General features: G+C 42.1%; 1 protein-coding gene across 5 annotated transcripts in view; it reads left to right on the top strand.

Annotated features, from left to right (window-relative positions):
- BANP (BTG3 associated nuclear protein) overlaps nucleotides 1–20,820 on the top strand; it is a 128,462-nt gene that overhangs the window by 36,830 nt on the left and 70,812 nt on the right. For all 5 annotated transcript variants that reach the window (XM_027685091.1, XM_027685092.1, XM_027685088.1 and 2 more), the window contains 3 exons: nucleotides 1,488–1,610; nucleotides 2,459–2,634; nucleotides 9,684–9,923. In XM_027685091.1, coding sequence (XP_027540892.1) covers nucleotides 1,488–1,610; nucleotides 2,459–2,634; nucleotides 9,684–9,923 — 539 coding nt within the window. The remainder of the gene's footprint in view (nucleotides 1–1,487; nucleotides 1,611–2,458; nucleotides 2,635–9,683; nucleotides 9,924–20,820) is intronic.

The raw sequence follows: 20,820 nt of genomic DNA, 5'->3' as shown, positions 1-20,820 counted from the left end.
AAAAAAAATACGAGATATGTGAGTGTTTTCCCCCTTCATAATGGAGAAAATTTTGCACAGGTGACTATGAAAGTCATTTTAGACAATATTTTAGATGGCAATGAAAGGAAACCAACAGAACACCCCATTTATTGCTTGCTAAAATTTGAGCTTCACGTGCACATGAAGAGCTCTAGTACAGTCTGTACTTGTCTGTGATCAGCCAAACATCTTCCAGAGCTTCTGCAGGTTTCAATCCAGCAGCTCATTGGCAGTCCATGAGGAATCCCATATGTTGTTAGGAACAGATGCAGTTACTGTAAGGGGGAGGCAGGGCATTAGAGCCCGGGGCTTTTTGGAGCCAGAAAACCCGTGGTCAACCCTCTTATCTGTGCCAAAGTTGGGCTGCATTCATTGTTTGCTCCTGTGACAGGTTCTTATCTTTCCTTTAGGTCTTGATGATGGATAATGTAGTGCTTGTGTAGAGTCTTGTGTAGACACATGAATGTTCAAGTGAGGGTGTGCTCTGTTACAGCTGAAGTAAACACAGTTCTGTCATCAGATTTGTTTAATTTGTGTTTCAACTGTTTGCCAAAGGAAAATAAATGACCGTCAGTCATGTTTGAGATGCTGGACCAGTAAAAACAAGAGTGGACTGTTTACTGAGGGAAGCAGAGGGAGAGAGGAAAACCTCCCCTGTCACTGAAACACAAGTTTTCTTCCAAGTCCTTTACTTAAGTTCACCATGAGCAGAAACATTTCATATTTTCTTTTGCAGTACAATGTAGAGAACATTTCCTTAGTTATTTCCTTCTACGTTGTCAGCAGGAGTGATAGCAGTTTTCTGGTTTCTCACACACTGAATGCTTTTCTGTTGTTTAAGATTTTTTTTTTTAATATATGTGAAATGCACACAAAAAACAGTTTAGTCCTGTTTTTATTTAAAGTTCCAACCTGGCCTTGTTTGCCCTGGTGCCCCTCTTGCCGGTCTCGTCTCCCTGCCCTGGAAGAAAACACATGCTCTTTAACCAAGCTCATCATCCAGTTTTGCAATAAATCCTTTCAAATCTTTTTCCTGAGAATTATCCTACTAAAGCTGGTGCATTCCCACGTAAATTGGCCATGGTACCTCTGAAAACGCTCGCTCAGATTCTCCAAAGAAGAATTTGGTGGCTCTTCAGAGCTGTGATTTACAGACTTCCCCCTGCCTATCTCGAATTGATGAATTCTTTGTTGCTTTGCCAGGGGTAATGGACTTTTCTGTAATTCCATTGAAGCCATCCATCCCTCCATCCATCCTCTGAGAAGATGGGAGTGCTTGGAATGGTGCAGGTGTCAGGCTCGATGGATGAGCAGCTTTAGCATCTGACCCGTGGCCGCGATGCTGGAGAAGGAGCCGGGCCTGGAGGCCACGTCAGGACTGTTTAAACCACAAAACTGTGTCAGTGTATTATGTATCAGGTTTGCTCCTTTCCATTCTCATTTCCTCTCTGATCTCTGTCTTGCAGCGTTGTCCCTCAGACCACAGTGATCCTCAACAATGACCGGCAGAATTCCATCGTAGCCAAGATGGTTGGACAGGAAGAGCCGTTGAGCAGAGCAGCGGATTCCCTGGAAAACATCCTTAGCAAGTTAGTAGCGTGCCCAGGAATCCTCCCCTTCATTCCCTGCTTTGACAGAGCAATATCAGTTTAAAGTTTCAAGTGCCATTTGAAGTGCAAAATGAGGAACACTTGAAGTAATACTGATGGAAATGATGAAAACATTGAACCTAGACTTGGATATTTTCTCAGGCTGACAGTAAAGGGAAAGCAATGCTTCACTCTTGATGGGAAAGACCGTCCTGGAGGATCTGGGATTGGTCCCATGTTAGTTGACAGCTGGCAGTTAAAGACAGAGTGCCCACAGCCACATATTTTTGCACAATCACTTGGGAACATGCCAAAATCCTGTATTTAACCAGCTGAAGGAGGAATGAGCAGCAGCCCAGGAAGGCTTGTACTATCTTAAGCAAATTTTCAATAAGTAGAACTGGGGATTCTGGGTAGAAAATGGTCTTCAATAATATGTTTTTATAAGTAATTTAAATATTTTATTTGTTTTGCACACTGGGCTGAGGCTTTTCCATTGATGCAAATTTAGACAGTGTATCTAAGACTTTTTGATTTCTTCTGCTATTTTCCTTCCATTTTTATTTTGCTGGATAGCTCTGGGTTATAAACAGGATTAAGGAGTTTAAAGGAGTTTGTTTAATAAATTATTTAATAATTTATTTAATAATACATTTAATTTTGCCAGTTAGGGTTTTTAATTCCCTTGTAATGATGTACAGGGCCATAAGTTGGACTCGATGATCCTCCAGTGCCCAGTCATTCCTTGAACGAGTTGTGTCCTTTCCAACTTGGGATATCCTGTGATTCCATGCTATTCCCGATGAAGGTTGTGTTTTCCCAAAGTTCCATCCCTTCCTTTCCCACAGTGCCGTTCCAGGCCGTCGGCAGAACACCATCGTGGTGAAGGTGCCGGGGCACGACGACAGTCACAACGAGGACGGCGAGAGCGGCTCCGAGGCCAGCGACTCCGTGTCCAACAGCGGCCAGATGGGGAGCCAGAGCATTGGGAACAACGTCACCCTCATCACGCTCAACTCCGAAGGTACCTTGGCTGTGAGGCCGTTGAGCAAAGTAAATGTGGTGGTGTAATGAATTGAGAATCAACTGGCAACTTCCAAGATCGTATCGTGGGTCTTCCTTGGAATTTTTAGGCAGAGCAGTGAGATCAGATAAGGGTGGATATATTTGAATAATTTGGTTGCTGAAAATATGTTCTAAGACACCTGAGCTCAGGATGCTTCAACTTTTATGGGTATTCATACAACACGTGTGTGTTGTAAAGAGCTTTTAGGTTCTGTTTGTATGTTGTGAAACAGAGTTGCTTTGAAGGTGTTTTATAGAATCATGGAATGGTTTGGGTTGAAAGGGACCTTAAAGATCCTCTTGTTCTAACCCCTTAAGTGGGCAGGGACATCTTGCACTATCCCAGGTTGCTCCAAGCCCCATCCAACCTGGCTTTTAACACTTCCAGGGATGGGGTATTTCTTTTTAGGTCAACAGAGAATCAAAAGCAGATTGAGACTGAGAAGTTCCTCTCAAAAAAATGATCAGATTGCAGATAGTGCTGATATTTCAATGTGAAAATAAATATAAAATGTTCTTTTTATGAAATCTGTTAATAGTTCTATATCAAGCATAGGACTAGGGAAGTAATTGTCCCTCTGTGCTGGGCACTGGTGAGGTCACACCTTGAGTTCTGTGTCCAGTTCCGGGCCCATCACTGCAAGACAGGCATGCCAGGAGCAAAGTTGCCAACATCAGGAGGATATTCATTGTATAATTCCCTTTTTGACTTGCTTTGGCCCAGATTTGCACACACAAACGTGACATTGGCTCTTTATGCCATTGTTGTACATGTAAATTTTGAAGGAACACCTAATCCATTAATGTCTTCAGATCTGATTTTCTTCAGACCTTTAGAACACTCATCCATTAAAAATCTCCCTGAGATGGATGAATGCTCTGAGAATCAGATCAGTGATCCCCACCTCCCTCTCCTTGCCCTTGCACGGGAGGGCTGCTGAGTGACCTCTCCTGCAGGGTGTCACAAATGAAATTATTAATAAAGCAAGGGATGAAGAATGGTAGGGCTGCTGTGCAGACTTGTTTTTTTCACCAGTAAAAGGCAAAAGTCACATCAAAAGGCAAAAAATCATCAGCTTTCAGACTGTGACAGAATTTTGTGAATTGATTCTTTAGGCCTTCATATCTCTGGAGATATTGAATCATAGAATGGTTTGGGTTAGAAGGGACCTTAAAGCTCATCTCATTCCAGCCCCTGCCATGGTCAGGGACACCTTCCACTAGACCAGGTCCAACCAACCCCATCCAACCTGGTCTTGGCACTAATTTAAGTAAGGTCTCATGAACAGTCTCTTTTCACAACAGTTGTCATCCTAACATTGTGTTCTTTTGGATTTTGCCTTCCACTGGAAAAAAAATAACACTGGGAAGAGCATTAGATCCACACTAGTTTTAAATTAGAGGAGTTTTAAACCCGTTCTGTTCGGTACCTGTGTTGTTTCCTGACTGCAATGAGCTCTCCTGTGCTGGAATGTGTCCGTAATCCTGCCAAGGGCTGGTGTTCAGTTGACTAAACCATGCACCACCACAAAGCTGTTAGAAAACATTCTGACAGCCTCAAATGTATTTATCTAAACAGCTTCTCTGGGTAACCTGTTCCAGTGCCTCACCACCCTTCCAAGGAAGAATTTCTCCCCATTATCCCATCTAACCCTGCCCTTTGGCAGTGGGAAGCCATTCCCCCTTGTCTTGTCACTCCAGCTCCTGATGAAGAGAATATCAAATTAGAAATGTAAACGTGTATTTTTTTGAGAAGATAAGGCAAACTGCTCTGCATTGTGTGGTGACTAAAGGATGAATAATATTTTTTGCAAAGAAAATTCTTTAGTCACATATTGTCTCTTCAACTTGGCGTCTGAGTCATTTTGCAATAGTAGCATTAAACAGTGCTCAGGATTTGCTTTCCAAATGTGAATCCAAGCAGCTCTTTGTATGTGGCCCAGACTTATTTTATCCACAGGATTTTCCAGTTCATGGCAAGATCAGATCTCACATGTTGGATGAGCATTTGCAGCTCTTTCCTGCCAAGCCCCTCATGACCAGATACAGGAAGAATGAACCATATCAGAGCAAAAGGGAACCATTTGTATCCTAAACCAATATTTTAGAACTGGGGGGAAGGCACTGATGGGACTTCAGGAGCTGCAGTGTCTTGTTAAAGCCAAAGAAAATGATAGAACCTGAATTGCTTTGATGTTTCTTCAATTATTAGGAGCCAACAAATGAACAATGGTTTCTTCCAGGTGTCTGTCACGGTTATGTTTGGCATTAACATGGGCCAGTGTGTAAAGTTAAACGTAATGAAGAGGCAAGAAACAAGAAAAAGTGGGCAAAATCAAAATGAGCTCTTTAACCTTTCTTTTAGCACAGCTTTAAACCCCATTGCTGGATTTGTAGGTTAATCTACAGCCCAGTTGTCACTCCCTTTCATGGATTTAATGATTGCTAATTAATAAAGTCAGTGCTCTATAGTCTCTGGCAATTAATCACTGCCCCTGTGAACTCTTGCAGGGGCTAATTGACAGAAGCTTATTTAAAAAGATCACAGAATCATGGAATGGTTTGGGTTGGAAGGACCTTGAAGCTCATCTCGTTTCAACCCCCCCACATGATGATGTTGAATCTTCTATACATCAGCCAAAATGCTATTTAATTTCTCTAGAAATGGAAGTTTATTTTTGTAGGTTAGGATCTGGGATTTTTAAAAAATTTTTCAAAGATTAATTCATCTTTCTGCCTTTCTGTACCTACCAGTGGTTTGCTGCCACTGCCAGCTCTGCACCCAGCCTGGATAGTAAAATAAACACAATACTGGAGTAGTGGAACATGTTAATTCAAGTGCTTGTGTGGGCAGGTGTCTTCTTTTGTTTTCCCTTGTTTTAAAGGAATGACTGACAGCTCCCAGAGAGAGAGCAGAGCCTGGCTTTGCTTCCAGGCTCACATGTCAAAGCAGGGGAGTGTATCCCGATGGAAAAACGTGAGGAACAGCTCGATGTCTCTCATCTCCCTGGGTGGGAGAACACGTCCAGAGGGAGCTGAAAGCCTCAGCAACTCCTGTCTGGTTTGTGTTCTCTTGACAGGGGTTTTCTTGCTGCAAACCTCGAAAGGGCTCCTCCTATTCCCACAGAAATCCTTGTTTGCGTGGCAACCCCGGCACGTCCCTGCCCGAGCACCGGGATGGTCAGCGGTGTTGGGAGAGAAAAGAATGGACTTAGTAAAGGAAAAAAGATTCAAAAATAGCCTTGAAAAGTGGATTAGTTCTGGCTTCAGTAGAATGGAGATAAAGGGAAATTTCCTGATCTTAAAAAAACCACTGAAGAGGAACTAGAAATTAGTGTGTCCTGGCAATGAGGTTCTGAGTGCAGAGAGGGAACCAGCGTAAACTGGCAGGGCTTTGCACTGGAAGTAAAAATGATCGGGAGCCACTTCTGTGATGATACAATATTTGGTGTGAAAAAAGGCAAGGAAGTAGCTTTCCATGTAGCACTCAAAATGCAGGGAGGTCATTAGGAAAATTCACTGAATCCCACAATAGCTGGGGTTGGAAGGGACCTCTGGAGATTGTCCAGTCCGACCCCTGCCAAGGCAGGGTCACCTGGAGCAGGTGACAATGGAACATGTCCAGATGGATTTGGATTGTCTCTAGGGAGGGAGACTCCACACCCTCCCTGAGCAGCTGTTCAGTGCTCTGCCACTCTCATGGAAATAAGTTCTTAATTAATTAGGGAAAGAAAAATACTTTAGGGCAAAATAAGAAAGGTGATTAACTGAGTTCCAGGTGAGTGTGTGCATTTATGCTCCCTTAATTTTAAGAAAAGTGTGTTCTTTGAGTGTGCTTTTCCTCCCAACTCCCAGTTATTGATTTTTTGGAAGTCTTTAAGGAGTAGAAGCAGCTGAGTGTGGTCGTGCAGAGCCCAGTCAGTGTGTGGATATTCCAGTGGATGTACTAAATAATCCAACTCATCCAGATTCTCTCTAGATATCACACACAAACCTGATAATACAAATAAAGAACCATTCCAAAAGCATTAAAGGATGTTTGAGTGTAGGAACTTCAAATAATGTGGAGTTATTAATGTGTTCATGTACTTAATTGTTCAGAGGGAATTTAGATCCAACTCCCAGTCTCTTTTCTCTTCCCTTATTCATTCCATCTCCCCCACACACACCAGGGCTCAGAGTGTTTCTGCCTCGCTCAGAACTGGCATTGCATTTCCTCTTTTCACCAGATTTTATGTGCCAGTCTTGTGTTTGCTCCTTGCAAAGTGCCAGATGTGTTGGCAGCCTGGTGGGCATGATTTTTGTATATAATAAAGAATAATTCAGCTTTTGTGCCCTGCAGTGAGACAGTAGATTCATGGTTAACTCCAGTCATGCAAGTCCTGCTTAATGCAAGATGATTGTAAAATAAATTCCCTTTCTGTCGAAACTTTTCAAGCAGGAGGAAAATGCAAGAGATAATTTAATGGGGGGATTGTGGTCATAGGTCAGAATAACAAGATAGTGTCTTTTTTTCCAGCCTGTGAGCAATAAAAGAACAGTTGCATGTGGTAAAAACAGTATGTTCTGGACTCAGTGCCAGTAGAAAAAAGAGATTATTTTGCAAATTGAAAAAAATCTTTGGTTCACATAGGTTAACAGGGTTTGTTAAGCAAGTCTGCAGGCAAAAGGTGTTCCATAAGGAGGAATAGCTCCTATATCCCATAGCAATCCTGTCAACTGGTAAGGAAATAAGTTTGTGATAGGATGAGAATAATTTATTCAGGCTTCCTAGAATGTCTTTGAAAAACATACACATTTATCCGGAGATGTTTTTGCTTTGCCAGCTCTGCCCAAATTTTTAGAAACCAGGCAATTTATCTTCAGGAACAGCCTGTTGTTTTCCCTGATAATGTTAACCAGACTTGTGGTGAGCCCAGACACAGTGGCATTCAAAACAAGCTGGAATTCATCCCAACCACCTTATTTTTTGGATGGCACCTGGTTCTGAGAGCAGAAATCAGCCAGTGTGCCCCGTTACATGCTGAGGGTAAAAAGGAAGGCAGAAATGAAATATATATATATATATATATATATATGTGCTCCAATTTCAACAGACAAAAGTTTGAGGGATGAGTTGCTACATACATCAGTAAAAAATATTTTTCCTTACCAATTATTAGATATTGGGAAGAAATTCTTTCCTGTGAGGGTGGTGAGGCCCTGGCACAGGTTGCCCAGAGAAGCTGTGGCTGCCCCATCCCTGGAAGTGTCCAAGGTCAGGTTGGACAGGGCTTGGAGCAACCTGGGATAGTGGAAGGTGTCCTGCCCATGGCAGGGGGTGGAACTGGATAATCTTTAATGTCTCTTCCAACCCAAACCATTTTAGGATTCCCTGATTGTCTTCCAGCTGATAATCTGCTGTCCCAGTGATATCTCAGTGTTGCACAATCCAACGTTTGCTCCATCCTGTCGTTTTTCATCACAATAAACCTGCCCCTGACATGTGCTGTGACTCAACCCAGAGGTCACGTTGGAAAAGCAGCTTTTAGTGTTTGAGTTGCTTTTATGTTATATTTTATTTACTGCTTTTGGCTTGTAGTCTGATAAAGCTCAGGCTGCTTAGCCCAGGCCAGAATTTGGAAATACAGATGCTGCTCAGGGTCCTGCTCAGTGTGAAAAGGAGGCGCTGGTCGGTGTGAGCTCTGTCACCCTGTTTAGTGACGAGGGGTTGTGGGTCCCAGGAATTTGTGACTGTATGTACCACCAAGCTCTCCTTTAAAGTCACTTAATGCAAGATCAGTCATGTAACTGAATGGCTTGTTCACAATAAATTACTGTAACCTTCTGGTATGGAAGGGCTGAGTGACCCCTTAGCCAGGAAGCCTTGTTTTACTGCACAGAGTTGAGTAAACATCGAAATCAAATCCAAATGGTCCCTGTCAGTGAACACCAAAATACTACTGGGATGTTTTTCTGTCCATTTCTATTATCGCTGTCAAGAATTCTACTGGAATTTTTGGTTTTGTCTGGAATGAGTCTCATCCTCAGTCCTGTGTTCCATCCTCCACTTGAGTAGGGATTGGTCCTGGGCTCTGTTCTAGTTTCTGGTTAGTCTTGAATCCACTAACTTTTGACATTGTCTGCACAGATTAATTTTAAGTGAGAGCATAGTATTCCTTTGAATTTAATTAATTTTATTTAATCAATTTAATTCCTAGTGTTCCTTTTTTTTTTCTGCCAAACTGAGAAGCAGGAACAGAAATAAAAAAGCTTCTTAATATATAGAATATATGTGTTGGTGGGTATAGCTCTGCTCCTAATGAGCTTACACTTGAATAGAAAGGAAGAGTCTCTTGGCAGATGATTAGTGATTGATTAATTATCTTTATGCTGGGCCTTTTCCTTGGTAAACTAGTTGTTTAGAAAATAATGTAGCCAGTAAATTTGAAGAAAGACCAAAATTTTTGGGGGGATCTCTGGCTGCATTCTAAATGATTGTCATTGCTTGAGATACTCCTTTTAAGTGATTAAACAAATTCACTATTGATTGTAATTTCTTAAATTTATTATCCTGCTTAGACTCCTTTATATCTGATATGTTGGGGGGGGAAAATGTGGTTCAAAGCTGTTGGCTGCTTGAAATGAGCTGTACTTTCAGAACAATGTGGCGTTGCAGTAATCTTCATTTTTAGGGGATGACTAAAGCTGCATGAGAACACTGTGACTGGAGCATTTTCTCTGGTGTGAGACACTTTAAAGGCATCTGAGAGTGAGTTGGACATCTGGACTAACTGCACTAGATCCTGGCAAGGCCAGAATGTGAATGGCAATAATTTTGGTCGCCAATAGTGTGAATTTGAGAGTAATTTTTATCAGTAGCAGATCCCACGAGCCTCTTTTCATGCTTAAATTTGAAAGTTTATGGAGACTGGGAGGAAAACTGGGAGAGGTCACGATAAGAAACGTTGGCTGTGAGTTGAACCTGACTGGTGGCACAACCAGAACGTGTCTGATCTGTGTTTGCAGAGGATTATCCCAACGGGACGTGGCTGGGGGACGAGAACAACCCCGAGATGCGGGTGCGCTGCCCCATCACGCCCGCGGACATGCTGCACATCAGCACCAACTGCCGCACGGCCGAGAAGATGGCCCTGACCCTGCTGGACTACCTGTTCCACCGCGAGATCCAGGCCATCTCCAACCTCTCGGGCCAGGGCAAGCACGGCAAGAAGCAGCTGGACCCGCTCATGATTTACGGGATTCGCTGTGAGTGTCGCGCTGGGAATTCCGAGCCCAAACGCAGATTGTGTTTTGTAAGAGTGGGGGGTGTGTTGGTGTTGCAACTTTTGGTGGGTTTTGCTTATGAAGGAATCCCAATGGGCTGGTTTAATTCAGTTTGTTGTGCGTGTTCACCGCAGGTTCCTCAGTGCTGAATTCTGAATTCGGATTTTTTCAGAACTACCATCTGAGCACAGCAAATATTGTAGAAACGTTCCTTTCTCAGATAATGGAACAAAAACTAAAGCAAATGACACAAATTTCAAGTGCTCAAAGCAGAATGGTCTTGAATCTTAGTTTTTTACTTCCCATTGCTGTGTGTTATTTCCAAATATTTGTGATGGAAGAAATTTGCAATCTCAGTATCATAAAATCCGTGGATTCATAGCAGGGACTCACACAATGCTGATGGACTTGTTTCTGTTCCAGTGTGCACGAGTCTTTTGATTATTTAAGCTATTATGGAGTAATGAACAGATATTACTTGTATTGAAGGCACGGTTTTTCTTAATTTAAAAGGAATCAAACATGGTTTTATATAGAATGTGGTAGGCACAGCCACTGGTTGTGTAAGTGAAGAAGGGTCTGGATGTGCGTGACTTCTAGCAGAGGATGACTTGGTGAATACACTGAGGTCAGCCAAGTCTGTTCTCTGCAATTTAGTTCCAGGAGATTAGAATATCCAGGATATTGGGAAAAGGTTCTTCCCCCAGGGGGTGGTGGGGCACTGACCAGGCTCCCCAGGGCAGTGGTCACAGTCCCAAGGCTGCCAGAGCTCAAGGAGCATTTGGACAATGCTCTCAGCACATGGTGGGATTTTGAGCTGTCCTGTGCAGGGCCAGGAGTTGGACTGGATGATCCTTGAACTGGATTCTGATAAACCAATAGATCTTGTAGTTAAAAGATTCTTTGTAGTCACATTTTCTGTTGGCCACCTGAAGTGGGAATAATTTGTTATGCTAGAGAGTTTTGTATGGAATTGCTAGTTTAAAAATCCAGTGAGGGCTTAAAAACATGGCCAGAGAAGAGCCTATTTGGAGTGGTGCTTGAAGAATGTGGATGTTTTTATGCTTCTCTTGGGACAGTGTGTGGGATAGTTACAGGGAAAGAAATGTGGAGAGTTCGATAATGACACTGCTGTGCTTTGCTTACACTGAGCTGAGGAAACACAGTCCTGTTGACCTGCTGTTGTTTCTAGTGGTTTTCTGGCTATTTTGGGCAAACTGATTCCCAAAACTAACCCACTCAGTTGGCTGTGTTAGGCCAAGTTTTGTCTCATTACTTGCCTGAAGGAGAAGACTTCAGACTTCTTCTGCAGATACATTAAATACATATTTTTAAGAGATATAATAATTTAGTTCTGATTTCCAAACCCTTTTTGTCTATTGATCTCATAAAAGTAAATGATGCTTTTCCAGTGTGTTTTTAAAACTTGGATTTTTGTTGACAATAGTTTTTGGAGACATGATGAAATGGATCTTTCTTCAGTGCTAAAGCAAGTCCCAGACAGCCCTTTTCCCATCACTTTAATCCTTGAGCACAAATCACACGAGTCAGTTTGGAATTGATTGTGTAGGAAAATGAGATTTTTGAAGATGTGAGCAAGGGGAAGGAATGTGCCCATGTGACCAAGTGCTCCAGCTGGGGATTATGTCATTTCTGTGAGGCATTCTGACCATAAAGAAACTGGATTATGGAAGTGGTTCCTGCAGCTGGAAAAGGTCTGGAATGGTACAGATGTAGGAGCAGTGCATCGTGAGCACTGAATGACTGTCTCTGATGTCATGAGCACAGTTTGGAGGGTTTGAGATCCAGGTGTCTGAAAAACACCTTTATTTCTTCTTCGTGTTGATCAGTGTGTTGCTTTATTTTGGGAACCAGTCCATAAAAAACAAGGGACTGTGGATATCCTGTGGAAAAAATCCCCCCTTTGTGGGTCTGACCAGAGTTTACTGGTTTGGGTACCCAAATGTTAATGGTTCTTGAGATTTGCTACCACCATGACAAAGAATCCTGTGGCAGCAAATGAAGAAAACTCATGTTAACTTGATGAAGCAGCAAATTTAACTGTAGCAACAGTGGTCCAGAAATGATGATTCCACAGAATAACTTAATTTGTCATCACTGGGAGTAATTAAGTGGAAGTGAGGTTGGATTTCAGTGGCCTGTTCATGGCTGTGGATGAGTCCCAGCTTTCCAGGGGAGGTTGTGCCCGTGCTCAGTTCGGTGACAGAACTCCTGGTGAGTTCATCTGTGCCATGATTTCATCCCTGATCTTTGCCAGAGGGTTGCTGGGAAGAGCCCTGCTGTCCCACATCCCCCTCACCTCTCCACACACCAGCTGCTTTTTATCAGGGAATTGTTGTTCCATAAAACTGACCAAAATCTGAGTGCAGCTCTACCTCAGGTGCTTGTCCCAACAATGTGGTTTGATTCTGCTCTGGTGAGACTTCGATGCATTAATTTAAACATAAATGAAAAATCCATTGTCATCAGCCTCACCCTTGCCAGTCACAGCTGGAGGAGCTCAGGCCAATAGAAAGGATTTTATTTTTCTTGCAGTTTGTCAGTGGAAAGATATTCCATCCTTTTTTTCTATAAGAAAAACACCAAGCAAATCTGTGTTTAATAGAGCAGATATTTTGTATAATGTGCAAAAAGTATAGAAAATGAAGAGATGTGTGTTTATTAAAAATTCTTGATCCACTGCACAAGGTTCACCACAAGAGAGAGGAAAGTTTATCTTTGGAAGGATAAATTTTCACTTGTGGGATGAATTTGCCTGTGGGGTGGCTGTGGTAAAGGAGAGAGTTTTTGGGCACGAAACCAAAATGACTTAAACACAATATATGTCATTAAATAGCTCATTACTTCAGCCCTACTAAAAATGGAGACATTTTCTGGTGAAATCTGATACAAGAACATCCTCAGTTGTAATTTTCTTTGCATAACAGAAAATACAGGTTTAGTTCTTTGGAGATTTTGCAGCAATTTCCACGAGTGAGTTGGAAAAAAGAGATTCCCAAATTCAGAAATTTATAAGAAATTTGATAATACAAAGAATGATTTTACATGTCATTGGTAAAAATTGAGAGGGGATTTCTGAAGTTCAGAAAAGAAAATCTCTCAGTGGTTCTTCTTCTTCACAATAATCTAATTAAATGAAAACAAAATAACATTAGTTATATATATGATGTATATTTTTATATTTACATATTTTATATGTGCATATTATATATACACACATATTTTATATGTATAATCTATATATTTATATATATTAGTGTGTATAACGTTGTTAGTGTGTAATTTCTGTGCAATCCTCTTGCTCTGCACGTGGGTTTTTGCAGACTCTCACCAATCATTTTTTCACTCATTTGTTAGTTTTGGTTAATTGATCACTAATTGCATTAAGGGGAGCCTTTGCCCTGAGTTCAGTTGTGTTATGGGACCCCAGAAATCCTCTGGCTCCATAAAGCATCTCTTGCTCAGGGAACTATTTATGTTGAAATAACTCTCGTGGCAGGGACATGATTGTTGCTGAGAAAAACCAACTCAAACCCCTAAGTACCCCACCCAAACCCCCCAGTGCTGCAGAGGGCAGGAAACTGTGCTGAAAATTGTCCTGTTGTGTTGAATTTTCCCATCTGCTTCCAAAATTACCGTGTAGAGTGAATTTTCCTCATTTTCCTTCATGAGTTAACATTTATTTCATCCGGAATCCATCCCTGTCATCTAAATGCCATAGGAATAAAGTGTTGTGTAAGAATACCTAATGATAAAGTCTGATTTTTAACTGTAAATTATATATATTCTGCTTGAAATGGCATGTTTTCACTTTTCAAGACAGAATTAAAAACATAGGATAGAAAGAAATTGGTGATCAAAGCTCAGTGTTTCTATTCTGTGTAATATTTTTTCCAGTAAGGATGGGACCACTTTTCTAGTGGATTAGTTGTAAGAGATGTTAATCCACTGTGAGAGAACTTGTGTCCTCAACAGAGGCCAAATGGAATTAAACACTGGTGCTGCTCCACACAAACTGACACAACAGCAGCCCACACACAGTTGCTTAATAGGAAACATATTTGGCTGGGTAATTTATGTTGCTTAGATGAGATATTTATATATATATATTATTACACACAGCCCAAACATAAGGCAGGTTGGGCCGGTTTAAGCAGCTGTTCACTGGTGTCCTGTAAAATGTGTAGTCAGTCACTGCTGCTCCAGCTTCTTCTTTGGAATGATGATGTTGATCTTTAACAGCAATGCAGGATAAACAACAATATACCCCATTTCTGTCTGTCTTAAGTATTATTACTTAAATATTGGAGGAAGGGCAGTGAGTTCTCATGGAGGAACCAGTGGATTTGTTTTATGAGATCCTCCAGGCTGTTGTTATTTTATAGAATGTGTTATCATGGAATCATGGAATTGGGTTGGAAGGGACATTAAGCTCATCTCCTTCCACTCCCTGCCATGGGCAGGGACACCTTCCACTAGACCAGGTTGCTCCAAGCCCCATCCAACCTGGCCTTGGACACTTCCAGGGATGGGGCAGCCACAACTTCTCTGGGCAACCTGTGCCGGGGCCTCCCCACCCTCACAGGGAAGAGTTTCTTCCCCAATATCCCATCTAACCCTGCCCTCTGGCAGTCTGAAGCCATTCCCAATTTGTCCTGTCACTCCAGGCCCTTGTAAATAATCTCTCTCCATCTTTCTTGTAGTCTCCTCTCAGGCACTATAAACAAACATTTCAGTTACTGAAGATATGCCCTATAAATACAGAATATATTTAGTGTTTTTATTTTTTTTAGCTTTCTAATTAAAAAACCCTTTTTATTACTGTATTTTTATTAACTATACCCAATTTTGCTTTTATATCCTTATTTCCTTCCTAACCTTTGTACACTTTTTTTGCATTTTCTCTGTCTTCCTTTCATTTCCTGTTTATAATTTTGGGTCTTTGTGTCTCATATCATTTTAGTCACTGACTTTTAGATACATAGCAACATACAGTGGTTTAACAGTATTACACCAAGATGCTACAAATCTGGAGTATCAGCAGTTGTAGTTGTGCATCCAGACCTTGAATTCCATCAGGAGACTGTTGGAGAGCTCCAGGAAAATTATCCAAATTGGCATTTATCCTATCTCTAATTTAATCTTTCATCAGCACCAGAAATTGATGGATTTCTGTAATTTGGATTGTTGGAATTACATTGTTAATTGTCATTTCAATCCATCCCATTGATGGGGGATGACAGCTAACCTGGGAATCAGTCATAGCTCTGGATACTCTGGAGGTCTGGGGGGAAGAGAATGGGCGATGGGATAGTGGCAGTGCTCAAACTAATGATTTGCTGAGGATCTCTGATCTCTTCTTTCATTCTATAGGATATTAGTTAATCTTCCAAGCTGTAGTAGCCTGAACAGGAGTTACGTGGTTTCTATCTGGTGGATGAGCTCATCTTGTGGTCCCTGGAAATCCTTTTTGCCAACATTTCTTCTCCTAGTGATAAATCCCGCGGACTGTAGTTCTTGGGAAGTAATTATTTACTTCAGCCTGTTCCTGTGGTGTTATCATGGAGTCCTGGAATGGTTATGTTGGAAGGGACCTCAAAGCTCATCTGGTTCTACCCCTTGCCGTGGACAGGGACACTTCCACTGGCCCAGGTGCTCAGCTCAGGTGCTGTAGAACGTTTCTCCTCAGCTGCCAGGTCACAGCTGAGGAGGGGGACAGATGTCACTTTAGTGTGGAGGGTTGAGCACCAGCAGAGAAGAATGGGCCCAGTTCTGCAGCATCGTGCCTGTGCCAGATGGGGAGGGCAAGAACGTCCTCCTGAGCTGTGTGCTGGTCAAAACCTCTGCTCTGAGTCTCACCAAGAGGGCCTCCTCCAGCTGGTAACGTCCAAAAAGCTGTGTTTTGTTCCTTGTGAAGTCCATGAGTGGTGTCTGTTCTTAGGGACAGAATTTGGGGAGAGAGGAGGGAAAGTTTGACTATCTCATACTCAGGAGAGTGAGAAGCAAAGTCAGGGAGTTCAGCCCATCTTCAAAAAGAAAGAAGTGACAGAAAGCATTTTCTCCTCTCTGAAAATCCTTAACTCCTGTTGGTCCAGCACCCTGGGGAAGGGCTGTGTGCTGCAGCAGAGCTGCTCCTTTCACACACGTTGTCTTCTCAGAGCTGCAAAAGTCTGGCTTCAGTTCCAAATAGCTGCTGCTTTGTGAATCAATTAAATGCTGCCACATGGAGGGCAGTGATAACCTCTTTTGAGGTTGAGCAGGAAGATAATAGGAGAACCCATTGAGTTTATCTCAGCACCACAGTTCTCAGAAATGGCATCACTGCTGGCACTTCCTACGGGCTGGAATTTAGTGCTGCCTCGTGTTTCCTTCTTTCCTGGGCACTTCTGTTTATTTCAATTACTTTCCTGGCCAGTTACTGTTTATGAACTGAAATAAAGGCAGTGATTGTTGGGTAATAAAATCAATTGTGTGGTTTCTCTCTCCTTCTCCCACTTCTCTTGTTGTTCTTGTGTTATACAAGCGAGGAATTACATTTTCCACTCTTGGATGTAGCAACTGCTGTCAGTCCCAACTGTGATGTGTGTGACTTGATTGTGTGTGATGTGCTGTCAGGCACTGCTGAGTTTGCAGGCTCTGCAGAAAATAGAAAATGAATGCATGAGGTCACTTGGACCACCTCTTCCTACAGTTGTTCCATCCTTTGATACTTTCCCGCTTTGGCCAGACTTAGTTCAAGTACGTGCTGAAGTGTGCAGGTCTTCACTCCTGCAGAAGCAGCTAAAAACAGTCTGGGAGCATAAAAGCAGCTTTCTGAGTGACTTTAAATGCTGCTTCAGGAGTGTGTGAGGAAAAAAACAGCAAGTTGGGCAAGTGGAAGATGTGCTCATTGGGAAAGTTATTGCTACAACTGTTGTAACTCAGTTGAATAAAAGCTGGTTTTTTTCTAAGGACAATCAAGGGAGTCTTGTGTGGATTTCAGACAATATTGGATATTCATATATTAACAATCCTGGTGTGAGAACCCAAACCCTGTGAGAGGCATTGGACTGTTTACGATCAATGTATTGAGTGTGATGTCCAAGGATCATCTTTATCAGCACTGCAGATCCATCGGAGCTCTGAAGTTACAAGTGGAACAGAGAACTCTTTGTATCACCCTTGTATTAATCACTGTTTTCTTTGGGCTCATTCCTCCTCATATGGAACTGCTCCAGTGTTATGACTGTCTGCAGAGTAGTTACTCCAGTGTGCACTGGTGGTGTCCCTTTAGGGCCTAATTCAGATGGATGCAGGGTGTGCTTTACTGTCACCACGTGGAGAGGAGGCTGCTGGTTACTCAATGTCACTCAGGCTCAGTCCTGGCATAAATAAAATCTCCTACTGAACTTCCAATGGGCTCCAAACAAGAAATATTTACTATTGAAAGCCTATAAACGACCAAATTGAGCTTTTACAGTGTGGTTTTAGAAGACATGAAGAGTCTAAGAAAGTGTTTGATCCCTGACATTTGGAGAGGAAAAGCAGCTCAGCCACCAACCACAGATTGATCCACACAAAACTTCTGTATATTTGTCTGGAAAAGGCATTGCTGCCTGCAGGGAGAGCGGGGAGCTCACAGAGCCTCCTGAACGGAATTCCAGAAAGTCACAGACTTTCCTGACTTTGAACTTTCCTTTCTCCATCTCCCAAGGGTTAAAAAGCCTCCGGCCGCCTGCGAGGAGAATGTCCTTGGGGTTTCTGCCCGGCCGGTCCTTCCCAAAGCCACGAGCTCCTTGGGAAGGGGGGAGATGTGCATTGTTGATCCACCAGGGAGTTTTTCTTGGCAGCCCCTTTGCCATCCAGATGGGCTCCCGAGGCAGCGCTTGTGTAATGGGCCGGCTTGGGAAGGGGTGGTGGGAACAACACCCCCCTTTTCCATGGGCTCTGCTCCTCTCACAGCACACTGTGCTGCTCCAGGAAACACAAACAGCTGTTTAATCAACTTCTCTGTAAAACTGTGCCTGTCAACCCCCATGTTACGTGTGGTTATTGTTATATGTGCTTGTTGTTATATGTGGTTATTGGCAGCAGCTCCCTAAAATCAGAAGCGTTTATTTATTGCCTCGATTGAGGTGATTCCATTTGTTTGGAGCAACAGGCTCTGATTCCAAGCAGGCAGTTGATCCTTTGGCAATGATCACATCATACACTGAGCTGTGTCCCATTGCAAAGAACAGAGACAAACTTGTGGGATTTCTCCCAGTGAAGAAAAGAAATATCAAGGCTATAGCAAGGAGTAGCAAGGAAAAGCTGACTGTGATCACAAATGACTGTTCTGACATTTTAAATGTGCAAAACTAAGAGGTAAATTTAACTGAAGGCTCCAAGTTTGATATCCTGTGAGGGCATTTTAATTATGCAGAAGGAAAATAATGGTTGTTACGAGCTCATTAGGTGTTTTATCTGGAAGGAGATCATTAGTGGCTCAATAAGTCAAACAAGTGTCAGAGTCATTGGGTCCTGATCTTCAGGAAAAGCCGTTTCGGATGAAAATGCCTGTGCAGCCCATATGGAATTGTGCCCCTGCCATTTCCAGCTGTCCAGCTCCAGCTGTAGGGAGTGCAGAGCTCTGCTTTCATCCTGGGACCCGAATGTTCCATGAGTGTTTGGGGAGGAAATGAAACACAGATCTTCTCTTTCCAAGGTATCTCCTTTTATTTGCCGGGTGTTTGGATTTTTGCAAGATGATTTTTAGGGCAAGTAACATCTTTTTTAGAAATGGGGGAGAAAAATAGAAAGAAATGTTGGATATTTTTTAAAAATGGGGGAAAAATAGAAGCAAAGGTGGGACATTTTTTAAAAATGGGGGAAAAAGCTATAAGCAAATGTCCTTTGTCCAGTGTCAGCATAGTGGAGGAGCTCTCATGAAACTTGTGACCTGTAGCAAGGCTGTAGGAGATGACAGGAAGACTTTTCTCTTTTCAGATTATAAACCCTCTGATTTCAGAATTATTTTCTTGTGGGGTTGGTTGATTGATTTCTGATAATAGTTCTGTTTATGCAGCTGTTGATAGTCTGTGAGCATCAGAGTTCTGTGGAGCTTCCACCCAAGAAGGAACATCACAAATATTCCATTTCTGCACTGATTAATTATTTCTGCAGTGATTAATTAATTCACTCAGTCCCATTCCACAGCCCTTCTCTGGTCCTGCAGCTCCCTGACCTTTCGTAGCACTTGGCAGGAGCTGTGAGGGACTTGGGAATGAGCAAACACGGGAATGGATAAAAATCCGTCCGTTCTTGCCAGAGTGGGAATTTGACACCCCACTAGATGGCAATATTTGAATGCTTATGGCTCTCTCCATAAGGCAGAATAGAGCAGGTTCTGCTTGTTGTAAAACAGGTAAAAACAGCCTGACTGCTTTTCCAGAGAGGTGTGAAGTGTGTGTGAGTGTAGGAGCTTTTCTGCTTTGGAACAGGATTCCTTGGTGGCATTTGGAGATTCTAGATCCTAATTAATTTCAATTTTTTATTTTTTAAACCTCCGGTAGGGTTCTTTTAATGTGAAGAAGAAGGGCATTTAAAATAATTTTAATTTTCATGTTTCCTCTGGTTCTGTGATTTGTTAAAAATTAAATATTCAGACAAATAGGGTAAATAAATATTAATAAATATTAATTAAATAATCAGACAAAGTAACTTTGAGTAAAAGTGGCTTTTAGCTGAAGGAGAGGAGGTTTAGATGGGATATTGGGAAGAAATTCTTCCCTGTGAGGTTGGTGAGGCCCTGGCACAGGTTGCCCAGAGAAGCTGTGGCTGCCCCGTCCCTGGAAGTGTCCAAGGCCAGGTTGGAGCAACCTGGTCTAGTGGCAGGTGTCCGTGCCCATGGCAGGGGTGGGACTGGAGGGGCTTTGAGATCCCTTCCAACCCAAAGCATTCCAAGAAAATTAAATTAGCTGTTCGACATTCGGGTAATTGGCAGCTGGTTGTTATTTCTTGTATGGCCAGAGCGACTCCTGAGCCAGAGACCCATCGAGAAGGGCTTTTCTTTGCTCATGGAATGTTTGATTTCAAAATCTTTGAAAATCCAAACCCTTCTGTCAGTGTTTTACAGAGAAACGGAGACCTCCTGCCCTTGGGATGAGAACTGTTTTCTCATCTCTTTGCTTTCACTTTAATCTGTCGCTCAGACCCAACCTGGCTGTGCAAACACTTTGGTTGCTGTCTCGTGGCAGTTTAAAAGAAGTTAATTTCCAAATTGTTTCTTCAACATGATTCAGTAATTTATTATTATTCATCATGTAATAATATATAACATATTATTATATAGAGGAAAACTTTCTTGCCTGTTCTTCCAAGTGTTTTAGTGTTCTCTGGGCATGGAATTGTAAAACAGCAGTTTGTCTGAGCAGTGTCATTGGCATTTCAGAAGTAGTTGCTGATTGTAGTTGAACTTTTCTGCATTTCTTTGATCCCAGAAGATATTCCCACCAGACAGGTAATTAATTGGCATTATTTTAGGAGCTGGGATGAGAAAACATTGTTTCAAATTGTGGGTTTGGTTGAAATATAGCTAAAACATGCTATTTTCTTACTGGAGATAAAGAGGTTTTAGGTATTTGTTGTAAAACAGTTGTAAAATGAGCAATTACATGTTTTGTCACAAAGTTGCCAAAGGTTTGAAGTGATCTCTAGTCTGGAGTTGAGTTCCTGTTGTCCAAGCAGAAAGGGAATAGTGTGGAATTTTGAGGTTTATTTATTTTTATCATTTACTTCAAGAGTATAATAAAATAATCAATATTCTATGGAAATTTATTTGCAGAAAGCCTCTTTAACCATATCTTCCATACGTAGGAAAACAGGGAATCTCATTCCT

This window comes from Neopelma chrysocephalum, unplaced genomic scaffold (assembly GCF_003984885.1).
Source record: "Neopelma chrysocephalum unplaced genomic scaffold, ASM398488v2 Primary Assembly neopelma1_68, whole genome shotgun sequence".
Taxonomy (NCBI): Eukaryota; Metazoa; Chordata; class Aves; order Passeriformes; family Pipridae; genus Neopelma; species Neopelma chrysocephalum.
This window is presented reverse-complemented; position numbering and strand designations above follow the sequence as displayed.